At 38.6% G+C, this 27842-nt stretch overlaps 1 protein-coding gene across 1 annotated transcript in view; it reads right to left on the minus strand.

The window, feature by feature from the left end:
• Window positions 1-13413, minus strand: part of LOC150089629 (nitric oxide-associated protein 1) — a 67138-nt gene extending 53725 nt beyond the window's left edge. Inside the window, exons 1-2 of the mRNA XM_090390057.1 lie at window positions 12156-13413; window positions 3193-3321 (exon numbers count right to left, since the gene is read on the minus strand). Of these exons, the coding sequence (XP_090246183.1) occupies window positions 3193-3321; window positions 12156-13413 (1387 nt within the window). The remainder of the gene's footprint in view (window positions 1-3192; window positions 3322-12155) is intronic.
• Window positions 13414-27842: the final 14429 nt, after the last annotated feature.

Consider the following 27842-nt stretch of genomic DNA (forward strand, 5'->3'; position numbering starts at 1 on the left):
GAGCAATTTGGATGAGGTTTATTATATAGGAGATGCCTTCTCTGTAAATAGAGAGGAGTTGAAGTGAACCAAGGACAGTGCTTATCTACACACAGGCCCTGCTTTCTGAGCACAAGGATGTAATGTAATTTTAGTTACAGAGACCTCTGTATTTCTAATAGCAACTGCTACCCAGGAAATTCCTATGTTGGTTTCGATTATTATATATGAGTTTGGGTATCCAATGATGTTGCCCATATGTGAATACGGCTCTTGTAATGTGATTACATCAATGCATTATTCTTGAGCTTTTTCTGGTCAGCAACTGTTCTTGCTCACTATTTATTTGCATAAGTTTTAACTCTTGACATGTAACTGAGAAGGGCCTATTATCCATAACTGGTTCTGCTTTTGCACATTTGCTTTGTTTTACATACATAGCACAATTTGAATCACCTAATGGAAAGTGGTGGTTGTTTGTTTGTTTGTTATTTGGTTTTTAGGAGCATTAGCAACTAAGGCCATATTGCTCCTGGAATATGCGGTGGTCATTCCCTTGACCTTTCCGCATCCTCTGTATTTGGTGGTGACGGGCTCGAACCCGAAAGTGGTGGAAAGTCAAGTCAGCTGAGATAATTGTTCTATGAGGTCAGGTCAACTTTTGTCTGGGAGGGTTTTCAATGTCGGTGAAAACCATGGTGCAAACAGTGTTTTGACCAGATAAATAGATTCAAATATGTACATTATCTATATAATGTTTAGGGAGATGGGGGAAAGGAAATCATGGCAGGATAATATCTTCACAAAAATACACTACAGAGAAAAACAAATGGTGGGAGTGAACTCAGCATCTTACATAAGGGGAACCCAAACCCCAGTCAAAATGTGCAGGATTTAAGATATGGTGACCACTGATGTATGATGGCTACTCTCACTAATGTCCTGTCTTGTCTATGGTGGCCATATGGACCTGACCCATAGAAAAAGATGCCAGCTATTAACACACAGAAATCAAGACTTAAACCCAACATACTAGACACAAAAACTTATGCCAGTGATTCCTCTTAAAAAGCTGATTCTGTGAATACCAAAAGTTTCACAAATCTAGGCAATAAACCCAACATACTAGGCACAAAAACTTATACCAGTGATTCCTCTTAAAAAGCTGATTCTGTGAATACTAAAAGTTTCACAAATCTAGGCAATAAACCATGTAAACGAACCACAATAACCACAATTGGACAATGACCAATATGTGGTAGCCACAGAGAAAGGACGGGGGGGGGGGGGAGTTGTTATTGTTGTTATTTGGTTTTCAGGAGCATTAGCAACTAAGGCCATGTGGCTACAGGGATATGCGGTGGTCATTCCCTGACCTTTCCGCATCCTCCGTATTTGGTGGCTCACGGGCTCGAACCACGGTCTAATCAAGAAGCATGAGCTATGCACTGCCACTCCTGTCCACCTGCCTACGGAGACGCCGACGGGGGGGGTGTTATACTCTTAGTTAAGAAGCATATTAAATCTAAAGAAATTCATCCAGTTGACATTAGGTGGCCAGTACAGTGTTGAGTCAGTTTGGTGTGATAAAAGTACTGGAGAAAAAAAAAGAATAGGGCTGTGTTATATGTCTAATGACTGTGATGAGTATAACAAACAACCAGTAAATCAATGTCTTATAATAGGGGGTTTCAAATATCCAGATATTGACTGGAACTTGTGGGTGGGTTGGTGGGACCATCCGATGATGTTACCAACATTCTAAGTGGTACCCCAACTTACGCGAACTCGAAGTTACGCGGTTCTTGGAAGTTAAATCATAAAGCTTAGGTGACAGCTTCCATTTTTGAGGACTGGTTTGGTCACCACTTCATACCCGAAGTTGAACGTTATTGCAAGTTTAAACAGATTCCATTTAAAGTGATGCTCCTTATCGACAATGCACCCAGTCACCCTCCTGCCACCCTAATTAATTTCGATCCACGTGTGAAAGATGTGTTTTTGCCTCCAAACACAACCAGCTTGCTTCAACCAATGGACCAGGGAATCATCAAAACATTCAAGGCTTACTACACGAGGCATTCGTTTGCACGTCTGAATGAAGCTATGAGACAAAATAGTGAGATATCTGTTAAAGACTTTTGGAAACAATTCAATCTTTTAGATGCCGTAAGAATCATTGAAGAATCTTGGGATGAAATTCACAATAAAACATTGAATGGTGTCTGGAAGTAACTTTGTCCATTTTTTTTCAAAACCGAGACGAAAACAATGCCAGAAACTGATCATGTCGCTCATGTGATAGAAGTTGTTAATCTTGCCAGGCAATTAGATTTGGAAGTCAATGGTGATGATGTCAACAAGCTGTTGGATTCACATAGTCAGGAGCTGACAATGAATGAGCTCATAGAGATGCATGAGCAAAACATCACTGAAGTATCCGACACTTCAGACCCAGTTCCACCAGAAAAGCACATGACAACTGCAAGCTTGACAGGTCTCAGCTCAATTGAAAAGGGCTTAAAAATTTTAGAAAACATAAGACTCCAACGAAGAATGCATTATAGCTACAAAGCAACGAATAAAAAAATTATTAGCTTGCTACGAAGAAATTCTGCGTGAAAAAAAAGAAGGCACGAATTTGTTAGATTTTATGAAGCCATCGACATTGAAATAACTTTTTTACGTAACTCATTTATTTTTTTAATACATATTTTGTATTAATATGTATAAAGAACTGCAATTTTATTAAATATTTTTCTTCTAAACTACTGTTTTTGTTAGTCCTTGGTCCCAATTAAACAAAATTTATATGTATTTATATGCAAAGTTGTACCCCGACTTACACGAATTTGACTTAAGCGATTTTCGTTGGACCCACGAAAATCGCTTAAGTCGAATTTCGCGTAACTTCGGGGTATACTGTAATCACAGAAGCTACAGCTTTTCATACCAAATAAAAAATATCATTCCAGGCTTAGAACTAAATGGATGCCAGATTAACTGATGAGATTTGTGGCAGAGAAGAAAAATGCATGGGATGCACATAAATTATCAGGTGAAACAGAAGCCTGTGGTAGATATAAACTAGTCTGTAATGAAGTCATAACACATAAAAAATATAATAAAACAATTAGAATAATAAAAAAAAATTGCATTTTATTTAATTTTACAAAATATAGTTTTATAGAGGTAAGGGGCAAAAACACAAACCTGGCCATACAGAAGTTGTTGCTCTCTGTATTAAATCCACAGCTTTCACTTTACAAAAGTCAGATTCTAATAATACGTTAAATAGACTTGACTTCCCTACATTAGTACAACCAATCAGGTAAACATCTCCTATAAAAACAAATGAACAAACAAAAAATTATCTATCCAAAAATTCTTTGACTTAGACAACTATAATCTATAGTTAATATATCAGTTATCCATCTAAAAGAAATTCTCGAGTTTCTATTTTTTAATGATGATGCATGATTTACTTTTATCTTACAGACTTTTATCTAAGTATGTCCAACCAGTTGATGGCAATTAACTGATTGATCCAGAAATAAGTCAATCTGTATATGTATCAATTTGAAAAATATTTTCTTAAGAGCAAAAGTATGAAAATACAATAAACTCTTGTTAATTCAGACTGATATCTCAAAATTTGGTGTAATTAGAATTTAAAAATATTTTGAGATCAAAAATAACGATTTCATCATGGGAAAAAAAAAAAAAAAAAAAACAAGAAAAAATACTTTGTTAATTGGAAAACCTCAATAATTCATAATGATTTTCACCTTCATGCTCAATACAACTAAAAAGTGACCAATAAAAGTTTTAAAAAAAGACAGCCAAAGGTTTGGAACTTCTGAAATAGAGTGCATCACACTAGGTGATCATCTCTGCTTTAGATATTTGTGAAAGCCTGTGGCTTTACTAACAGGTGTCCCACAAATACCAGCATGCATGTCTCCCTTCAGTACCTTTAGGCATTTGCTTAGTTTAACTTTATTAAATCCAAATGGTACGCATGTTTGACCAATAATCATCAGGACTGTGTTTTGCTGTGAGTAATTATAAACCTCAATATTTGAAAATAGTTATCAATTGATAAATATATATTATGTTGTCAGATTGCCCACTAATTTAAATAAATATATAAATGAACATTTTTCTCCTTTGTTCTTTCCCCTGAATCATTCCCCTGAATTTCAATTAATTTGAAAGTACATTTTATTAAAATAGAAACTTTAAACAAAAACATAGTCATTTTTTTTTTTAGATAATGTACACATTATGTTACATTTTAAGTACATTCAATTATAATGGCCAGATCTTTACCTCCACTAATACATCAGCTGTTTGCATTCAATTTTGTCTAGATTTCAAAAATAACTCTTAATTTAACATCACTTCATAATTTCTACATATACAGGTTTTTGTTTATGGAAGATATACATAATTTAGGGAAGTAGATATGAAAATAATCTGTTGTATTACTTGCAAATAATATGTTTGCATGTACTCATATATGGCAGTAACGTTGGGGAAGGTGAACGTATTCAAACTTGTATATCTGCCCCACTCCTCTCATTTAGCAATGGAAAGACAGTTGTAATGTGAGTATATGTACAGTTATCTGTACATGTACTCATGTACAGATGTATTCATGCTGTTGCATTACCATTTGATTCTTCTGTGTTTTTCTTTGCATCGTACCGTACTGTTAAAATATTTAAGCAGAAGTAAAGGAAGTGTGTGGGGATGCAATGAAAACAAAAACTCAAGAGGAAGAAAATATACACTATTAATAGCATGCATATTCTTTGTAATTTGGTTCCAAGAGTGTTGATAAGAGAAATACTTGGGCTCACATATGTGCTGCATTACCTGTACCACATAGGATGTGGCTAACAGGTAAAATTAAAATCATGCCTTCTGCTGTTCCTATGATGTGACAAAAAATTCACAACCAAACTGATGACTGCTATTTCTGCATGACAAAAAATATCAGGGATATTTTTTAAGGAAGACCAGTAGATACGGAATCCTACAAAATCATAAAATAAAGGAAGCAGCAAGGAACATACAGTAGTGAGGATTCCTGTATTGCAGACTTTACTGAACCATCTACTTCAACAGATTGACTACCAACAAGAAAATTAGTGCACAGCAACTAATTAAGCAAGAAGAGTTGAATGACTTAGTTCATGATTTTAGCTTATCTAAAGAGCAAAGCAGAACACCTTACAGTACATTCAAAATGCAGTGTTTTCATTCAAAATATTTCATTATGGAAGTATGTATTTCTGTAGAGATTTTAGTGGTCTTCTGAATAAACTGGACATTGAACATAATAACTGAGAGCAAAGTAGAGGAGAAATTGTTGAAGTTGAACATAAGAAAGGCACCTGCATGGATTCGATCTATCCAGTTATATTAAAGGAGGAAGCAAGCAAACCCTTAGCCATAATTATGAAAGCGTCCTTGGACTTGGGGAAGGTTCTCTGCAAATGTGTCCCCAATTCACAAAGGGGGATCAAAGGTGATACGAGTAATTACAGACCTGTTAGTTTCACTTCTGTTCACTGGTTAAAGAAGCACTGCAGGATCATCTAGACAAGACTACAGTTATAGTTCAGACACAGCATGAGTTTGTTAAGGGGAAGTCTTGTCTAACAAATTTCATTGGATACTATGATGTGGTCACAAAGGAACTGGATGAAAAAAATAATTTTGATATCATATACTTGGATTGCAGGAAAGCTTTTGATACTGTTACAAATGGAAAATTACTTTACAAATTGAAACAGTATGGCATTAAGGGAAAGTTGCTACAATGGATAAGTAAAGTGTAAAGTGCGTTTGGGGTCAAACGGCACCAGGGGTTTCCCCCATCTCCGCGTAGTTTACATTGTCGTGTGATACAGTACGCTGTAAAGGCCAGAGATTTAAAAGTGTATGGATATTGTACATGAGTAGTGTTGTGTACCATTGTTCTTCTGGCCATTTAGCCGCCAGGCCTCTGCTGAGGCCAGACGTTGCCCACACTTCGCCCCGTGGAGGCAGACCAGGTACACCAATATTTTAAATAAGTACTCTGGCAGGTCCTGCCACCTAGTTTCCTAAGATTTCAGTGGCTAGGACCTAAAAAATAAAAAATAAATAAATAATATAAATAAATAAAATAAAAAATAAAAATAACTAAGTAAAAAAAAAATAATAAATAAATAAATTTGAGAGGTTATCGCGGGGTGGTTGTGCTAGAATTGTGCTAGGTTGTGCCATGCCCCACCAGAAGAGAAAGTGTGGGTGGCAAGGAGGGAAGGAGACAGAGGGACCGTCCCCCCCCCCCCGGCCAGGGAAAGGGAAGAAAAGTGGGCCAGGCAAGGGCGCCAGGTCAGATCGCCAATAAGGCTAGTGTGCAGAGAGGCTCTGCAGTTTCTTCAGTCGGTGGAATGTCATTTCTGGGACATTCTCCCGTCCGAGGTTTACAAAAGTCCAGTTTATTTTGTAGCCATTCATTGGTTAGGATCCCATCCGAGGTTATTTAGTCCAGTCAGTTTGGATGTGCATTTGCGATTTCATTTTGTTCCTTCTGTTATGAAGTCGGATCCCTGCAGGTTTGATTTGTTCTGGTGGTCCTTAGTGGTGTCGAATTGTTTTTCAGATTATGGGCAGCTTTGATGGGTACTTGCATTCTCTTCATTGCAGTGGTTGCAGCTGGGGGAAGGTCCGTCTTCTGCTGAAGAGGCCCTGAGCAAATTTTGTTAGCGCTTTGTAGCTGTCTTCTTCTTCTAGGATGAGGTGTTCCTGGTTTTGCAGTGTGAATCGAATTTCAGTGATGAGCCGGCAGCGTAGATCTTGATACAGGTGACAGTGATACATGAGGTGTTCCCATGTTTCTGTTTGGCCACAGTGGCAGAGAGGAGTGTCACTGAGTCGGAAGCCTGATAACTTGTGTCTGAATACACCGTGTCCGGTGAGTAGGTATGTGACCAGGAGTCCTGGAGACAGCCAGTGGGGATATTTTGGATATACCGTCTGAATTGTCGGCACGAATTTCCAGGTGATTTCACCTTTGATTGAATTTTCCCAGCGGGTTTGCCAGGTCTGTTGGAGATGCAGTGTGAGTCGCTTCTTTTCCATTTTAGGGTCATTGGCTAAGTCAATCGTATAGTTCAGGCAGGTGGACGTTTTTCCTTTTGAGGTGGTGTAGGATTCCGCGACGAACGATCTCCAGGTCCAGGGGGAGGGCACCCATAAGGACCTGCAGCGCGTGGGTACTCACCGTCCTGCAGGCTCTGGAGATCGTTAGCAGGGTATATCTTTGTATCGTCTCGAGTTTTCTCCTGTTGACCGCGGTGGTCGCTTTGTGGTACCACACTCCGGAGGCATATGAAATGGCTGGCAGGAATACTGTCGTACAGAAGACGAGGGTCCTTTTCCTCAAGCCCCAGTCCTTACAGGTGACTCTTGCAAAGAGTGCAGAATAGTTTCTGATTTTATTCCTGATGTATGTCAGATGTGGTGTGAAGGATAGATTCCTATCGAGCATGACTCCCAAATGTTTTAATTCCATTGCGAATTTGACGGTTTTCCCCTGGACTTTGATTTGGGGAGGCCTCCTAATATCTAGGTTCCCCCTGAGTAGGACTGAACATGTCTTGGTTGGAGAAATTGTGAGTTTGTTGTTGTCAGCCCAGTCTTGCAGGATAGTGACTGCTCTATTTGCGGAGTTCGCTAATTGTGCTCTGGAGTCCTCAGCAAGCATCAGAATAAGATCGTCTGCGTAAGCCTGGGATGTGACGTTTCCAAGGTTGAGATTTAGGAAGCCGTCTAGGACAACATTCCAAAGAAGAGGGCCCAGAACGGAACCCTATGGGCATCCTCTGTGTATCAACCGTCATACGGAGCAATACGGAGTAGTGACTGTGACTGATCTGTCTGAGAAGTATGTACTGATGCATTTGTATAGATTTGCTGGCAGGTTAGCCTCCCGGAGCCTGCCGAGGACACTTGGCCACTAGAGAGAGTCAAACGCCCCAGCAAAATCTATTGCAATGACGAGGAAGTACTTTCGGTTGGTTGTGGTTGCAGCGTTAACAATATTTTCCAATGCATCTACGGTGGAGTGTCCTTTTCTGAACCCGAACTGATTTCGGGATTGAAGGCCTGCGTTTGAGTAGTGAGTTTCTATCCGATTTCGTAGAAGGTGTTCCATCAGTTTGCTCAGTACGGACAGTAAGGCTATGGGTCTGTAGGGCCCTGGGAGATCCTGCTGCTTTGTTGGATTTTTGAGAATGAGCCGAAGCGTTGCCGTTTTCCAGGTGTGTGGGAAATAGCCTTCTTTTAGGCACTGGTTAAATAAATTTAGTATTTTTTCTGGGATAGTCTCAACTGCCTTTTTTACGATTTCCAGCTCTAATAAGTCTGCATCTGGTGATTTCCTGTTTCTTAGTTTGGCGGCTGCAATGTCCAGTTCGATCCTAGTAAAGGGCTCCTCTTCGATTGTTGTGTAGGTACACTATTTCTTAGGCAGAGCGATGTTTGTTCTGGGGTGGTTGGATCCTGGTGTTTCTGGAACATGGCATCTAGGATATTATTGATGGATTCCTGTCACGTTTTGGTGTACTCCCCTTGTGGCTTCTTGGTTGTGGGGATGACTTTGCCTCTGGGGAGTTTATTTGTGGTCACTCTGTAGACCACTCCCCAGGGGTTGTAGTTTCCAACTGTGGATACTAGGTGCTCCCAGGAGTGTTGTTTTCGTTCACGGATCTTTGCTGTATATTGATTCCTGGCCGTTCGGTACTGTTGTCATAGTGCTTCCACCTCTCCTGCAGGCCAGTTACGCCTGGCAATTTTTTCGGCAGGTGTTTACCACACGTCTGAGTTGTTGTAATTCTGGGGACCACCAGGGAACAGCTCCCGGAGTAGGTTTTTTCCGCTTTATGGAATTGTTTGCTGCATCTGTGATAAGCTTGACAATTTTAGCTTGGTGTCTATCTGGGTCTAGTCCTTCTGTGTCGAGTGCTTGAGCAGCTGTACGTAATGGCTCCTGGAAGAGAGGCCAGTCTGCCTTCTCAACAGCATATCTGTGTTGCATTTGTCTATGTACCGTTTGTCTTTTTAGTTTCCGGTTTAGTTGAAAGGTAATTGTTCGGTGATCAGATGAGGTCCAGTCTTCTCTGACAGTCCAGTATGCAATGTGGTCCGCTAGAGATCTGGTAGCCAAAGTAACATCAATCGTGGCCTCCCACATCGTGTTTGAAAATGTTGGTAGGTTGTTTGGTTTGTTAAGGATCATATAGCAACTGTTTGCCAGATACTCCTCCAGGTGTTGTCAATTTACCGTGCCACGTCACTCCGGGGTTTCACTAAACCACGCCGGCGAACGGCAGTTTGCATCAGCGCCCACTACAATTTTAGCGTTCGGGAATTCCTCCAGAAAGTTTTGCAGGTAAGTTATAGCTGGGAGGATATTTTCTCCTGGCTAACAGTAAAGCGATACTGCATAAAATTCGCCCAGTGCAGTGATGACGTGGGCACATACAGCCCATGAGAGACAGTAATTTGTGATTTTGGTGACTATGTAGTCTGGATTTCTGATTAGAATGGCCGCCCCTGGCGTTTCATCATCAGTTTGCACGATTTTGTACTTCAGGGGATATCCCTTGACCTTCTTACTGTGTGTATATGGTTCCTGGATGAGCAGGATATCCAGGTTTTCCTCGTTTGCTGTCCTGGTCAGCTGAGCGGCAACTGCCTTGGACCTCTGGGCGTTTAATTGTGCAAATAGTACCCTGTTGTTATTATATGGTCTGAGATGTGTACCCATAATCGAGTCTCAATTGGTATGTACTCCTTGCTTTTTGGTATATAGAGCACTTATTGTCCCTGATGGAGTGATCCGCCTGCAGCTTTTGTGACTTGCAGTTTGCACACGTGGGTGGTTTGTCCTTTTTTGGGCATGATTTAAATTCGTGGCCTCGTTCAGCCCAATGGCCACATGTAGGCTGGGTTTGGGCACAGGTATGTGTTGTGTGGCCAAAGCGGGCACATCTAAAGCATTTGGGTACAGACACATGCTCCCTGTAGCGGTGGCTGCTCCAGTATAGGGGGATGGTTGTATGGGAAAAGACAAAGAGTGGTAATCAATGAACACTGCTCTTCATGGGCCTTAGTGACTTTAGTGGAGTTCGCCAGGGTTTGGTGTTGGGCCCATTGTTGTTTTGTATATTTATCAATGATATTGATGAAGTTTGCAGATGACACAAAGGTCAACAGTAACCCCAGAGTAAAGTACCAACTGTGTGGTACTACACTCAGGTTAGTGGAGAATGAAAAGGACCTGGGGGTAATTGTGCAGTAAGATATAAAGTTTTCTGGGCAGTGCAGACAGGTTGCAAGAGTAGCTCACATGATGTCTTGATAATTTTGCTAGCAAGGATAAGGAGGTGGTTGTCCCCTTTTTTAGGCAATGATCCCTTTTTCTATGCAGTACTCAAGGTCACACCTTGAGTACTGCACAGTGGAGGTCTACAACTTAAATAATTTCAAGGCAGAACTAGACAAGCATTTAGAGCGAATGGATGGGTGATATGGGAAGGGTGTTTATTTATTTTTTTAGTTGATTCTATATAAGCTTGCTTTCTTGCATCATATGCCTCTACTAATGCTAATAATCCTAATGAATGGCACATATTTATTGATGCCTTGCCTCAAAATTAAATTTAAAAACAGTTTTGCTGCAAAATGGAAATGCATTCCTGTTAATCTCTTGGCTTGAAAGAAACATATGAAAACATATCCATGATCCTAAGTGCAATAAAGTACTGTGCCTTTGCTTGAAATGTCATTGGTGATCAGAAAACAAGTTCTGATTTTAAAACAGCAGTGGAGAGGGAGAAATAAACATATTAATTAAAATGTTACTGTATATTGAAGAAGTCTGTCAATCACTGCTACTTGCAAGGGATACTAAATTGTAAAGACTAACCGAAAAAAAAAATGTTTGTATTGGCCAATGTTATCAAATAATCATATTGACATATGATTGAAAACAGTTAAAAACTTTTGTACTGGACTTAATTAGCTACCCATCACATGGTGCCAAACCACACCATGTGATGGGTAGCTGTGAGATTAAATTTATGTAACAGTTTATTTTTCTTTTTTTTTTAATATACCTACTGACATTATATTTGGTACAAAGGTCTAGAAGAATATTCTAAAGATTCTGAATGAAATTCAAAAGGATTAAAGCTGCTTTAACTTTCAAACCCATAAACTGGAGTTTAACTTTCAAACCCATATAACCCATAATCTATGTTATTTATATATATATATATATATATATATATTTTTTTTTTTTTTTGTTATAATTGAATTTTAATTTTTATACTTTTCAAACTGCTAGCCATGGGGCATATGTCTATCAATATTTAATAAAACTGTATAACATTTAACAAAAAACAAAAACAGTAATATAAAAGAATTGTTGCCATATTTTGGATGGGTGGCAAGGTCTATCTTTTTCTACAATCAAGAGGATAGCAAAATCTTATTTATAGAGTACTAGTCTCCCCGCTTAAAACTTCCAATGCCAGTCAATCAAACAATGATCTTGAAATGATTAATGTCCCCTCTCACCCCACTGCTTCAATGCAACACAGTAACAAATGCTCAATTAATGAGTAATAATTTTGGGAGTTGACAAATGCTATAAATATCAGTAACAAAAATGAGTAAGTTACATTGCATTTTTTCATTTAATAAACAAAAATCATTGAACAATGATTATTCAAAGACATTGAATAGTCTAATTTTAGCTAGTGAAAAAAGGCTAGGCTAGTTTATATCAGTAATTCGGGATGGATTCAAGCAAAAGAAGCCACTTCCTCCAGAGGTGTACCAATAAACTTGAGTCTAATTCATAATTTATGTTATTGATATATATATATATTGTTATCACTGAATTTTAACTTTTATATTTTTCATATTTCTATAAAAAGTATAAAAGAGTTATACTGAAAATTGCAGTTTTCTGACCCATATTGCATTAGCCATGCAGACTGAAACCATTAGAATTCCATGGATTATTTAATAAATCCAAAACGTAATGTAGATGAGACACAAACTATTCAAAACCATGAAAACTTTTACTTGAACAATACTCAACTCACCTTTGGTTCCCCATAAATGCTGTAGCTTTGTAATCAGTTGCTCTACTCCATAACCTGTTCTTGCACTGACTAGGCACACATGTTTTATATTATTTCCTTTATCTATACCAACATCTTTTAGAGATTTTTTCAATGATGAAAGCACCCGAGTCAAGTAACTAGTACTATCACATGGAAGCAAATCCACTTTATTGCCAACTACAAATATTGGTCGTGTGGGACCAATTATATCAATTATTCCTGGCCAAACACTGCAAGGAAAATCCATCAAATCAACTATTAAAACAGCTAAAGAAAATTTATGTTTTATTTCTGAAATTATTCTTGGATATTCTTCTGGACTGACATTAACATTCAGTGCAATATTGAAATTTTGTAAAAACATACAACGTTGACATACATTTTGTTTCAGTTCAATAGTGTTCATGTGCCTAAAATTTTCACTAGGGATGTAGCCGGGAATTGACTGGTCTTTACAATGAAGTAAAGCACCACATCCACCACATGGTACATTACTAACTGGAACTAAAGGATCCGGTGTTCCATAATTAGAATTCCATAGCTCTTCTTTTAATTTTTCAGTTTCATGACTTGGAGAGTTATATTCATCGCTTTTTGTATATGCACCTTGTTTAATCGAATGAGCATATTTTTCTCCACTGATTTTACTATGCTCACTCGTCGCTATATTTTCATTCTGTTCTGCATTTGTGTGTGTCTGGTAAAAACTACCATCTGCTGCATACGGATATTGTATAGGTGAATATTCTTCTTCATGCTTACCAACGTCTGAGTCCGATTTCTCATGAGCATATTTCTCAAGGTCTGGATAGTATTTAAACACTTCTGAAGGATTTTCGTTCAGTAACAACTTTATTGCAACAGGTAAACCATCAAGCAATGAGTCTGGTACCTGTTCATATTTAAGTGCTTTTTTCATTTCCAAACGGTCCCGCCTTATATTACCACCAAGGCCACTCCCTAATTTAGAAATTGGAATTTCAATTTCGCTACTGGGATAGTTGCCTTTTTGGCATTGACTTTTCTCATAATTTGACTTCTTATTACAAGTGCGGGCGCAACTACGACTTAAGGATCTGAATTGAACGAAAGGCAAAAACAATCGAAACCACTGATAATACGCACTATTGTTAGTAAAAGAATATCCACAGATCCTCAGCCCATTACTACGCACACAAAAGACATATTCGGTTGGTACTACAATCTGACAAAACTTACAACCAAACCTCACTGCCATCATTCAAATTCAAAACATGCTTTTACTATTGCAGCATTACTCCACTAGGTGGCGCACTAATAACATAACCATGCCGAAGTACCTACATAGTTTTCAGTAAATAACAAATACACATACAGTACTGTATGTGTATTTGTTTTTGTCAGGATTAAACAAATAAATAAATACCATTATTATTAGCCATATGGTGCAAGGAAGCCTGAGGCTTGTGCTTCTTCTTCTTCTTCCATTCACATAGTTCCCTGAGGAGCTGTTGTAGCCACCAACAAATTCCTCCAACTGCATTGATCGTGTGCTATACGAGCAGCATCGCAAAGTGTCACACCCAGAAGTTATTATTATTATTATTATTATTATCAGCTATATGGTGCAAGGAAGCCTGAGGCTTATGCTGCACCAGCAAAAAAAAAAAAAAAAAAAAAATTCCCGAGTTACCCTAAGAGAGAGAGAGAGAGAGAGAGAGAGAGAGAGAGAGAGAGAGAGAGAGAGAGAGAGAGAGAGTCAAAAGGAAATCACCAAGAAAGAGAAGAATGATGATATCCAGCTCAGGACCCTGGGTGTGCCAAGCCCATACTCACCAGATGTGAGCCCCTGGAGTTCACTGATCGCATCCTACTACCTAGTTGCACCTCTTCCCGTCGATTTTTCCTTCCATTATATTTTTCAACAGAAAGTTTTCCCTTCTTATTATATGACCAAAAAACTTGAGGTAGTAGTAGTAGTAGTAGTAGTAGTAGTAGTAGTAGTAGTGGCACATGATGCAAGAAAGCAAGTGTAGGAGCTTATGCAGCATCAGCCAACAAAAAAAAAATAATAAAAAAAATAAATAAAAAAATAAAAAAATCACACCATTCCCTCCAAATGCCTGTCCAGTTCCTCCTTAAATTTATTTAACCTATCAACTTCCACAACGACAGATGGAAGTTTGTTCCAGCAATTAACCACCCGCTGGCTAAAGGCAAATTTCCGCACATCTATTGTACATCTGTCCTTTCTTAATTTGAACTTATGTCCCCGTAGGTTGGTAATCTGAACAAGTGGAAGGATCCCATCAGAATTCAGCGTGCTCAACCCATTCAAGGCCTTATAGACCTCAATCAGATCACCGCGCAGGTGCCTAGTCTCCAGCCACTGCAATTTGCAGAACTTAAGCCTCTCTTGGTAAGAGAATCCCTTCATTCCCCTCACCAATCGTGTTGCTCTTCTCTGTACACGCTCAAGCAAATCTACATCCTTCCTAAAATGAGGCCTCCAGACCTGTACGCAGTACTCAAGGCGTGGCCTGACCATTGCCTTATACAGAGGGACAATCACCTCCTTTTCCCTGCTAGCAAAATTCCTATATATCATTGACAAAACCCCATGACCCGCCCTAGCAGCCTGTCTGCACTGCTCAGAAAACTTCATATCTGACTGCACAATTACTCCCAGGTCTTTTTCATTTTCTACCACCTTAAGTGTAGTACCGCACAGTTGGTACGTTTCGCTGGGGTTACTTCTACCCATATGCAGTACTTTGCATTTGTCAAGGTTGAACTTCAGTTGCCACTTCTTAGCCCATCTGCCCAAATTATCTAGATCCTGTTGCAGTAGCACACTGCCATTACTGTCATTAACAACCCTGCCAACCTTTGTGTCATCTGCAAACTTCGACATTAAGCCTGATATACCTTCATCAATATCATTGATAAATACACAAAACAACAGTGGACCCAACACCGAACCCTGTGGGACTCCACTAATAACATTAGTCCACGAAGAGCAGCACCCATTGATTACCACCCTCTGTCTTCTCCCACTTAACCATCCTTTTATCCATTGTAGCAACTTACCCTTAATACCATTCTGCTCCAATTTGTACAGTAGTCTTCCATGCGCAACAGTGTCAAAAGCTTTCCTGAAATCCAAGTATATGACATCAAAATTATTTTTTGCATCCAGTTCCTTTGTGACCACATCATAATAACCAATCAAATTTGTCAGACAAGACTTTCCCTTAACAAACCCATGCTGTGTTTGAATTATTGCTGCAGTCTTGTCTAGATGATCCTGCAATGCATCTTTAACCAGCGACTCCATTATTTTACCCGGAACAGAAGTTAAACTAACTGGTCTGTAATTACTCGTGTCACCCTTCGATCCACCTTTGTGAATTGGGGACACATTTGCACATCTCCAGTCCGTGGGAACCTCTCCTGAGTCCAAGGATGCTCTCATAATTATGGCTAAGGGTTTGCTTAGTTGCTTTGCCGCCTCCTTTAAAATAACTGGATAGATCCCATCCACCCCAGGTGCCTTTCTTATGTTTAACTTCAACAATTTCTCCTCCACTTTGCTCTCAGTTATTACAAAATCATTAAGCACACTGCTACAATTTGATAACCTTCTTCCATTTTCAAATTGTAATAATTCCTCACGTGTGAATGTAGATGCAAAATACTCATTCAGTTTGTTTGCTATCTGAGCAGGATCATCAACAGTCGAACCATTGATGTCAAGTGGACCAATCATATTCATCCCCTTCCTTTTAGAGTTTATATAAGTAAAGAAATCCTTGCTGTTTTTCTTAGCATCTTTTGCCAAAGATTTCTCGTAATCCGCCTTCGCCTGCCGAACCTCCTTTGTGACCTGATTACAGACTAGCTTATATCTGCCACAGGCTTCTGCGATGTTGATCACAGGCTTCTATGATGCTGCATAAGCTCCTACACTTGCTTTCTTGCATCATGTGCCACTACTACTACTACTACTACCTCAAGTTTTCTTTTGTTGATGTTATGAAGAAGAATTTTAGGCCTGCCAATTTTATTCAATACCCACTCATTTGTTCTTCTATACAAGTAAGAAATACGCAGTATTCTCCTGTAACATCAGACACGAGTAATTACAGATCAGTTAGTTGAACTTCTGTTCAGGGTAAAATAATGGAGTCACTGGTTAAAGATGCATTGCAGGCTCATCTAGACAAGTGTTCCACAAGGGTTTTTCTGGTCTTCATTCTTCAAATGGAGATTAAGACATTCAACTCTTAATATTATTCAAGATGCAATGTGTATAACAAGCTTTCCGGGCGAGTTTAATCATTAATATTGATGTTCCAGAAAACGCCTATGACTTATATAATTGACTAGTGGTTAATATACTAGGACAACAATCTCATGCTCTCAAGACTTATTCTGCAACATGGAGAATAGACTCGCAGCATCAAAATGGGCGTTGTGTTTTTTCATTTTGAAATCCTCCTATAAGTTAGACCTCAGAATGCCGCAAAACTATGGTTCCTTCACTATAAAACTTGTGCTAGGGATAACGTGTAGCAAGGGAATGGCTAAGAGTCAGGGATGATTAAATTAGCATTAGCATTAGCATTAGTAGAGGCATTTGATGCAAGAAAGCAAGCTTATGCAGCATCAGCCAAAAAAAAAAAAAAAAAACCCACTTCCACTTCACCCCTCTGTTCGTTCAAAATACCTGTCCAGCTGAGCCTTAAACTTATTTAGGCTATCAACCTCCACCACAAGGGATGGCAGTCTGTTCCACCAACCAACCACCCGCTGGCTAAAGGCAAATTTCCGCACGTCTATCCTACATCTGTCTTTCCTCAATTTGAATTTATGCCCTCTCAGGTGATTTTTCTGAGCTAGAGGAAGAATCCCATCAGCATTGAGCATGCTTAAACCATTCAAGGCTTTATACACCTCTATCAGATCACCTCGCTGGTGCCTAGTCTCCAGACACTGTAATTTGCAAAACTTAAACATGGTTTATTAATTCTAGCATATAAAAAACAAATGTAAAATACTGATTATACAAGAGCGCTATTTCTTATCAAAGAGGATAAAACGATATACTATATACGTAAGGCTAGTTATATATGTGTACAAACATGTCAGCGTTTTTCATATGGCCTTCAGTTGGCACTGCCCTTACTCTCGCAGCCAACACTCATCTTCAGTTTGAGTATCTAGGTGTATATGTATGTGTACTATACGGACGTAGAATGTAACAGTCATAACTTAGGGTATTAGATTAATACAAATGGGTTTTCCCGAGTCTTACACTCTAATTTCTAAGGTGTTGTGAGATTAGTAGTAGTAGTGGCATGTGATGCAAGAAAGCAAATGTATGAGCTTATGATGTGATGTGCCAGCATCAGCCAAAAAAAAAAAAAAAAATCACACCATTCCCTCCAAATGCCTTTCCAGTTCCTCCTTAAATTTATTCAAGTTATCAACTTCCACAACGACGATTGATGCTACCTTAGTGAATGTTCTTACAAGAAGGGATGTTTCTCAGCAGACTCTATTAAATAAAGAGTCAATGTGAACGTTTGACACTTTCATTCATGTTTAAGCTATCATGTTGTAAAGTTAGGGTTAGACCTACCAGAATAATCTTTGCTTTATTCGGGAACAGGCGTCTAGGAACAGAAGTCAGCAGCAAAAGATTCTCAAGACGTTTTCCGACAAGATAGCCTGAAGAAAAAAGAGAAATCCCTCACACAAGACAAGAACCTCTTTGTCTCCCTCTGTCTCTTTTCTCCTTCTCTGTGTCTCTGTCCTGAATATATATATGTCCCCCTTTTAGACTTTCCAATGCTTCTATTGGTTAAAACGTTAATTTCTTGGGGAAATGAAAATCCCAGGGACTGTTATTTTCGAGACCAGATACAGTGAAAATGGAACTTATGACGAGAAAGATGAACCTCACATCTGCATGAGGTGGAATATCCAGACTGCCCAGCGGCAGTCACTAGATTGAAAGTCCGTTTCCCAAGACAAGGAATTTCCAAACAACAATCATCCCGTAGTTATAAGGTTCAGATTTCACCGTAAAGTGTGTTTCTTGTCATTACTCTCCTTTCTCAGACGAAGATCATTTAATTTCTCATCGTTTTCTGAATATTATATCTCCAATGTTCGTCACATCCGATCAAGTAACGATCTCTTACTGTGCGTCAACCAGACTCATAAAGGTTGAACAGTATTTCAACTGCTGTTTTTCCCCCAGCGCGGCGTCAACGAACGTACACTCGAAAGAAAAAAAAAAAAAAAAAGAAGGAGCGCCCTTATACACGGAATGAGTATCACACTGCAAGTATAGTATTAATAAAGAGTATTAGGTGACTTGGCGAAGTAACAGCCCTCAAAGGCAAACGTAAAGTAAAAATTAAGCCATTTCTAACCTCCTCTCCTCCAACGCAGGAATTTTGTGCAGTGGCAAAAAATGCAAATATCCAAAATTCAGAGAGCTTGCACTAGGTTCCAAGGTTCTGCAAAGGATCTTTTGGTGGGAATAAATAATCAAAAAACATATCTCCTCTTACAATCTTGAGTGATCCTGAACTAATACCGAATAGTACCTAAAGAAAACATGTAATGAAAACTTTAAACTGTTTTACATACATTTGCTTAGACTTGTTTCATTTCTAAGTGGTCAAAAAAGAAAAAAACACATGGCGTATTCCATCACACAGCCACATCATTCTGCCACAAGGGTGGAACTTTCTTCTTGGTTACGATCTTACATAACAACCTTCTTACCTTTGCTGGTATACATATACACAAAACATCTTATTCATCTTCTAGGCTGTAAAGTTCAATTAAAGAAAAAAAAAGTTCATTTGCTTAATGTTTTTTTTTTTTTTTTCATGGATATGGGTGAAGAATGTTTATAGAATGTCTGTCACAATTTTTCGTCGTTGTTGCAATAAATCTCTCTTCTTTTATTGTTCTAATGTGAGTTAAAGAGAAATAGCACACTGTTTGTAGCTGTTCTCGGGGCACTAAATCTTCTGGCATGGTGCACTGAAGAGACAGTCTTCCACTGAACTGGAATGATGTGCGGAATTCACCTCTTCAGCGGCTCTGTAGACTGCAGCTCCTTTTTCACTCTCTCCACTTGGTTTGTTGACATGACATAGACACATAAACAAACACTGAATTAGTATCTGTTCTTCATTAGTACATTCATAGACATAATACCATCTATACCTAATGCTAAAATAACATTGTATATATTCATAAGTTCTAACTTCATATAATTCTGGTACATACTGTGGCTAGATTCAATATACTAAGCCATTTCTTATATAAAATATCCATATTTAACATTAATTGTTTAGGACAATGAACAAGTATAATGCTCACTAAATGACATGTATTGATACAGTAATAATATATAGGGTGATTGACTACCAGTGCGACAAACTTGCGAAAGGTGTAGGGGGCACAAAGACGAATCGGAATCACATAGCATTGCACGGTCCGAAATGCCTTCGTCATGCGGTAGAGGACGTTGAACGGGAGGTCGCGTGAACAGCGATCCCGCTGGAAGTCAGCATTTGCGAACCGGTTCCCGAGGCAGTAGGATGGACGAGTATTCAAACGTTGAACTGGACGGCATGTGCACCTCGCGTATGGAGCTCCGGACTGTAACGGGCGCGCGGCTCTGCGCTTGTACCAGGAACGTTTCCCGCACAGGCGTGCTCCTCATCATACGATTTTAATCGTATGATGAGAAGGTTACGTGAGACTGGATGTTTCACGAAAGGTACCATGAATCCAGAGAGAGAACGACGAAGACGCCAGAAAATGAGGAGAATATCCTACATCTTGCAGAGGGCAATCCGAGTACGAGTACTCGAGCGATAGGACAACGATTGGGTATTTCCCAATCCACTGTATGGAGGATACTGTCAACAAACCAAATGAGTTCATACCACCTGCAATGCGTCCAATCATCGGAGCCTGCGGATTATCCACTCCGGAGGACTTTTGCTACTTGGTTTCTTCAACAGAAACGGTTCGCAAATGCTGACTTCCAGCGGGATCGCTGTTCACGCAACCTCCCGTTCAACGTCCTCTACCGCATGACGAAGGCATTACGGACCCTGCAATGCTACGTGATTCCGATTCGTCTTTGTGCCCCCTAAACCTCCTGCAAGTTTGTCGCCCTGGTAATGAATCAACCTGTATATATATATGACAGTGTGTTCTAATCCTGTCTATATAACATAATAACTAAAGACAGTTGTTTATTGGTTATAAATCATACTATTACAACAGTGGTTAAATATAAACTAATGCAGTTAATATTTAACTACTTTAGTTTATTAGTTACTAACAGTGGTTAAATATAAACTGGTTAGATATAAACTAATGCAGGTTATACATCTTATACTGTGCATCTTTTACTTGCGAGTCCCTCGCGCTCGGGCCATCGAACATACAAGTTTGCTGCTCGCACGGTGCAGTGGGTCGTGGGATGGTCCCAATAGCATCGAAATCGACCGTCTTCTTCATAGTGCAACGAGTCTTGGATCTACGGATTTCTCAAAGGAAACGTGCTCTCTCCACCCCCTTCTGTGAAGATCACTTAGTAAGACCTGGTGGTGGGTCTAATCCATGACCCAAAGTGGAGTGCTGTGAACACTCCTCATTTTCGAACCGAAGCTATATATTGGCCATCACAATCAATTATAGCGATCTTCTCCGCTGAGAGCGCACCTTCAGCATCCCTGCAGAACTGGATAACTATCACGGCCCAATTGTTGGCTGGAACTGGGGTGGGGATAGGTCGACATCTGGGATAGGGAAAAACGAATCGGGGCCGGTTGAAAGGGACGCTCCACCACTCTGATGAGACTTGCAGAGACCTTCACTTAACCCCTCTGATTGAGGAATCTGCAATTTTCTTGGACATGTTACTGTTGTCTGGTGTGCGGTGAGGGAAGAACCTTTCACAATGGTTTTGATTTTCAGCCTTCCGCTTTAGTGATAGGGTGAGATTCATTCCACGATGTTTCTTCCAGTGCTTGATGAGTTGTTAGGGGGAATGCACTAATTCCGCTTTGTGAGAATCTTGATGGGTATGGTGAATATCAATTGAGGGGAGGAAAATGGTTCCCAGCTGAATGGATATTGGGGGTTTTGACACTCCTTCACCCTCCTTTGAAACTTTGTCTTCCTCAAAGCCTTTGCTGGCCATCGCTTTCCACCACTAACGCAAAGGAGCAAGGAGGAAGTACCAAAGCTTGCTTACAATTCAACTGTTTCCAGTGAGCATAGTTATAGTATCTGTGAATAGGGAGAGACAGATGGTAAGAAAAAGGAAAACAAAACAATTCCATTTACTCTCTCTCTCTTCATTCTTCCCTTTCAGACGAAAGATTCACTTCATTTGCACGCTTTTTATCTCTTCCTTTTTTTTTAAACAAAAGGAGAGGGGTATCTTATCTCATTTACACTTCTTCTCATTTACTCTTCTCTCTCTCTCTCTGTCTCAAATATAACTTTCTTGATCCCCTTCCTTTTCCTCTTCCAATTATGAATAACTTCATTTATTTTCGAAATGCCATGCATGAAGAAACAACAAATATTCCCAATAGGGCCAATGATAGGAGTAAAATAGGTGTTTTGATCCAGAAAGTGAATCCTTCACCAATTAGTTGATGAAACCATAGTGACTGCCCTGGTGCAAAACTTGATATGTGAGAGACTTGTGAAAAGTTCGGGTGGCTGACTTGTAGCGCTGGTGAGATCAAAGTGCCGTTTTTAAGAATTCTGGACACCCACTGTCAGCGTTCTTCACATGGTCTTCAGTTGGCGCTGCCCTTACTCTTAGAGCCAACACGCATTCTTACAGACTTAGTATGTAACTTAGTATGTCATAACTTATGGTTTTAGATAAAATTTTAGATTGAATAGAAAGAGTGCACGAATATTTGCTGATGCTATCGCGGTAGCGTTAGATGGGGTCAGAAAACTGCTAGCTTGGAGGGATTCACAGTCTAAAAGATTAACAATGGCTGCAGGGAGAGGCGAAAGTTATTCTTTTTTTGAGCAGCAAAACCTGGAAAGCGAGATGCTGGGGATTTCAAGGACTGCTGGGCGTTATTTTATTTTATTTCTTTTTTTCAATGCTCTTTTATTTATTTATTTTTTCTACTCTTATCTATAAATTTTTATCTTAGTTTATTTTATTTTACTTTTTTTAACTAACTTATTTATTTTATTTATTTATTTTTTTGGTTTCTCTATGCTGGTACCCTAAGTTTGGGTAGCTGTGGGTACGGGATTTGCTGGCACTCACTGGTATAACATTATCTCTGGTCGGTACAGGACTTCGCCCTCTCCAGGGCAGACAAAGATTGTAATGGTCTATCTCCATTTGGCTAAGGACATATCTAGTTGTGGCCCACCTCCTCGTGGTGTAGACGGGCATCAGGCACGCTTTCCAGGAGATCGCCTGCCCTGTGGCAAAGAGGCTTGAAACAATAATATACGCAAACATAACATTACACGTTTCTGGCGGCTCTACAGAGTTTTGTATCATCACAGAGTAACATGGTGGAGATGAACTTATGTTCCTGGAGCCGCTGTACAGAAGATACTATACATACATCACGAAACAAGTAAATACATGGGTTGTATTAGGGTAACTAAGAGTAAGAATAGGTGAATATTCACCAATGCTAGGAGTATAGTAAATCAATATGACGAATTTGAGGTGTTGGTGAAGACATCAAAGGTGGATATTGTTGGAATATCAGAGAAGTGGTGTCACACAGAGATAAGGAATGCAAAATTGGAATTTGGGGAGTACAATGTGTACAGAATAGACAGGATAGAAAGGGAGAAGGGGCAAGCTGTTAAGAAACGTAAAATCTAAGGAGTTGACTTGGGTGGACAGTTCAATGTTGGGTCAGTTTGATGTGACATAAACACTGGGAAAGGGAAAATGAGAGTAGGAATGTGTTCAGGGCCTAATGACGGTGATGAGTACAACGAACAGCTCTACAGAGAAGTAGAGTGGGCCAGTAAATCAGATTATTATTATTATTATTATTATTAGCCACATGGTGCAAGAAAGCCTGAGGCTTATGCTGCACCAGCCAAAAAATAAATTTTAGTACCCTGAGAGAGAGAGAGAGAGAGAGAGAGAGAGAGAGAGAGAGAGAGAGAGAAGTAGGAAGGAAAAGAGAGAGAGAAGAATGATGATATCCAGCTCAGGACCCTGGGTGTGCCAAGTTCATGCTCACCAGATGTGAGTCCCTAATTGTCTTATGGCGCCTCCGTAGCCAGGTGGGAAGGAGCAGCAGTGCGTAGCACACGCTTCTTGATTAGACCGGGGTTCGAGCCCGTCACCACCAAATACGGAGGATGCGGAAAGGTCAGGGAATGACCACCGCATATTCCCGGAGCAATATGGCCTTAGTTGCTAATGCTCCTAAAGAGCAAATAACAAACAAACAAACAATTGTCTTATAATGGGAGATTTTAACTTTCCAGATATAAACTTGTGGGATTGTCACTCACACTCTCACTAGCAAGTCTTTTGTAGATTTATTGGATGACTGTTTTCTACAGCAACACGTTCGAGAAGCAACCAGAGGGAGTAATACTCTTGATCTGAATATCAGCAGTGATTATCAGATCAAGAATCTGATAATCACTGATTCATGCATTAAGAATCTGCATATAAAGGAACCACTAGGTGGCAGTGATCACAGTGTACTGATGTTGGATTTACTCAAAGATGTAACTATTTTCAGGGGTAAAGGGAAAGGTTTTTTGCTTTTGTAAAAGTGACTGTAGTTGTTTCAGATATGTTTTAAATTCTATATAGTGGTGTGTGGCGCACTATGGCTATAGATGCCGATGCGCCTAAAAAATCCCCAAACAAACAAACCAGTGCTTTTTTTGTAAAAAAAATAGGTGCCGGTACTTATTTTTTGCTATCAGGAAAAATTGAAAATTAAAAGGATATGAAAAGTACTCTAAAAGTTTTTTTTTTTTTTCTGATATTATTACTTTCGTAGTAATGTTTTTGGAATAAGAACAAATTTAGTATATTAACACAGTTTATTAAGCATAAATTTATCATTCAAGTATATTAAAAAAATAAGTAAAGTATGAGTAAAATAAGTAAATAAATCGGTCAATTACTGAGTGCCGGGCACTCAGAACGAAGGGTCCGTAGTCACGAATGGTCGTTAGTGTAGTACAGTGGTTTTCAACCGGGGTGCCGCGGCACCTTAGGATGCCGCAACAACATTCCAGAGGTGCCACGTAATTTGGGTTTAAGTTACTTAAACTTGTTATTATTTTTTAATTTTGTGATATCTTTTGTAGTATCTTTTTAATTTTGTGGTGATCTATAATTGATGTTTACTTAGTGCCTCTCTATAAAGAATAAAATTATATACTGTATATATATATAATTTGTATTATAAAATGTACTTTTTATAATTATATTATTATAATAAATATTATATAACATATATATTTTTTAATATTATAAATATATATATATATATATATATATATATATAGTATATAAAACAGGTGAAAAAGGTAAAGAAAGGAGAAGAAAAAGGTAAAGAAAGGAAAAGAAAAAGAAAATAGAAAATAGATGTACCTGGACGCGCAAGGCTACAGAACAGGATACAACTATAAAATAAAACATAGAAATAAATGATAAAGGACATAGTAAGATGGGAAAGTTATTAACAACAACGTGCCATGCCTAATGGAAGATATGAGAAGAAAAGAATGTTAAGATCCTAATGAATTAAGTGGAAAAAGTGGCTGAATCATATTTACAAAAGCTAGAAAAAAGTGGTAATTAATGCATATTAAAAAGTAGTAATAAATAGAAATGAAAATAATGAAAATAAAAAAAAAAAAAAATGAAAATAAAAATTGGTACATAGATCAGGTATTTCATCAGGGGACTACACCCGATCATCTACCAAAATACTGCGTTTCTATACAAACCCATGCCGATGGAGTTAGCAATAAATTAAAAAAAGAATTAAAAATTAAAATTTTTTGAAACCTTCATAGACATGAGTGAGGTAGCCCCAACGCAGTGTGTATATTTTAAGTAAACCGTTAAATTAAAAGGTGTAATTAAAAGGTGTAACAGGCAGCAGCATAGAAAAGGGAAGTAATACAAGGTATGGGTGGTAAAAAAAGATAGTAGTAAAAAAAGGAGGCGAAAATAGCGAGAATAAGAAAAGAAGGAATGTCCGAATCACCCTCGTATTGCACTAATAGTTCAACGGACGGAAAAAGCAGAATAGAAAGTATAAAGACGTAAAGAGAAGGAAAAGATTTTAAAGATACTAGGCAAGCTGGGTTCGTAAGTACCCAACCTCTTAGTGAGGGCCTTGTCACCCAAGGCGTACCCAAGGCGTAAGAAGTACCCAACCTCTTAGTGAGGGCCTTGTCACCCAAGGCCCTCACTAAGAGGTTGGGTACTTACGAACCCAGCTTGCCTAGTATCTTTAAAATCTTTTCCTTCTCTTTACGTCTTTATACTTTCTATTCTGCTTTTTCCGTCCGTTGAACTATTAGTGCAATACGAGGGTGATTCGGACATTCCTTCTTTTCTTATTCTCGCTATTTTCGCCTCCTTTTTTTACTACTATCTTTTTTTACCACCCATACCTTGTATTACTTCCCTTTTCTATGCTGCTGCCTGTTACACCTTTTAATTACACCTTTTAATTTAACGGTTTACTTAAAATATACACACTGCGTTGGGGCTACCTCACTCATGTCTATGAAGGTTTCAAAAAATTTTAATTTTTAATTTTTAATTCTTTTTTTAATTTATTGCTACCTCCATCGGCATGGGTTTGTATAGAAACGCAGTATTTTGGTAGATGATCGGGTGTAGTCCCCTGATGAAATACCTGATCTATGTACCAATTTTTATTTTCATTTTTTTTTTTTTTTATTTTCATTTCTATTTATTACTACTTTTTAATATGCATTAATTACCACTTTTTTCTAGCTTTTGTAAATATGATTCAGCCACTTTTTCCACTTAATTCATTAGGATCTTAACATTCTTTTCTTCTCATATCTTCCATTAGGCATGGCACGTTGTTGTTAATAACTTTCCCATCTTACTATGTCCTTTATCATTTATTTCTATGTTATATATATATATATATATACAGAGAGAGAGAATCGGATTTAACATGCAGAAAATTGAGCAGGGGTGCCGCAAAATAAAATAAATTACTTAGGGGTGCCGTTATTAAAAAAAGGTTGAAAACCACTGGTGTAGTATCTCAAATAGAGAGCTCTATGGTAACTGAAAAAAAAGTTTCTAGTACCTCGGCTTGGCCTAAAACTGAGGAACTAACGAAAACGTTGTCTATTTAAGTCTTTGCAGTTGTTGTGAATGATAAGGGTGGGAGAAGCGACTCCGACTTCTTCCTGGGGAAGCGATTAAAGTCTTGGGGGAGAAACGACTGGCAGGTGAGGACCGTGCAAGACTCCGCGCAGGCGCCTCCCCACCACCTCCGCCTCAACACTGGCTCTCTGAGTACCTCCTTGACGGGACAACTCCAGCTTTGAAAACTGTTAAAAATTACTTCTCGTCGCAAAATTTATAAATGACCTTTATAGAATTATTAACTAACTATTTAGCAACCTTTTTATCACCAAAAGGAGAGTTGATTAGTACAAAGAAGCACGCTATCGAAGTGCAATAAAAATATATATTTTTTTTAATTTTAACACAAAAAGTAAATGATAGATTTCAATCGGAATAGTTTTCCCTTGATAAGCATCGAATAACGCATAGCTAATGTGATTTTTAAATTTTTAGCTCCATTCGTGTCCTCTCCCAACGGAGGGGACACGAAAATTTGGCGCCGCCATTTTTAATTTTAAAAATATTTTTAAATTATATTTTAAACCTACTCGTTGAGCTCTTTCCGACAGTGTATAATAAGCTATAGGTTGTCGACGACATTTTCGTCCCCCACATATTTTATCCCCCCCCCCATTTCTCAGACAAATTTTTTTCAAAAACGATCAATATAGCGTTATGTTGGCCCACATGATGTACAAATCTATGCAAATTTTCAAGTCAATAGGTTGAGTGGTTCCAGAGATACAATGCTGTTGGATAAAATAATAAGTAAAAATAATTTCATAATAAAGTATTTGTAGAATATTCCAAATTTTTATTAAGTTCTCATCCGACTTCCTATGCTGACTCCTTTTCTACCTCTTTGTGTGTTTCCTCCTCAGAGCGTCCATCAAATGCTTCAATTCTTCCGAAACCACCTTTTCAATTAGGTATTCCCGAAATCCACGAATTGTATCTCTTTCATTTAACTGTAACCTAACTGACAATTTTCTAACTTCATTTTCACCAAATGCCATCATTTCACGTTTAGAAGGTTTAATACCTTCGTTGTCCCCGTTTTCCTTCTCTCTCATCGGTATTGTCATTAGTTCTTAAATTTGAATTTTTTTCTTTTCTTTTGTTTTCTTTTTGAAACTGTCCAAAATGTTGGTGTCATTGGGATTTTAAGATACTGTGAACCTGTAAATAGAGATAGGGAAAATTTACGGAAAAATTTGGATAACGCACTTTCGCGAAACAACAAATGATTATTT

This window comes from Mastigoproctus giganteus, chromosome 2 (genome assembly GCF_048544385.1).
Source record: "Mastigoproctus giganteus isolate SK-2022 chromosome 2, ASM4854438v1, whole genome shotgun sequence".
NCBI lineage: Eukaryota > Metazoa > Arthropoda > Arachnida > Uropygi > Thelyphonidae > Mastigoproctus > Mastigoproctus giganteus.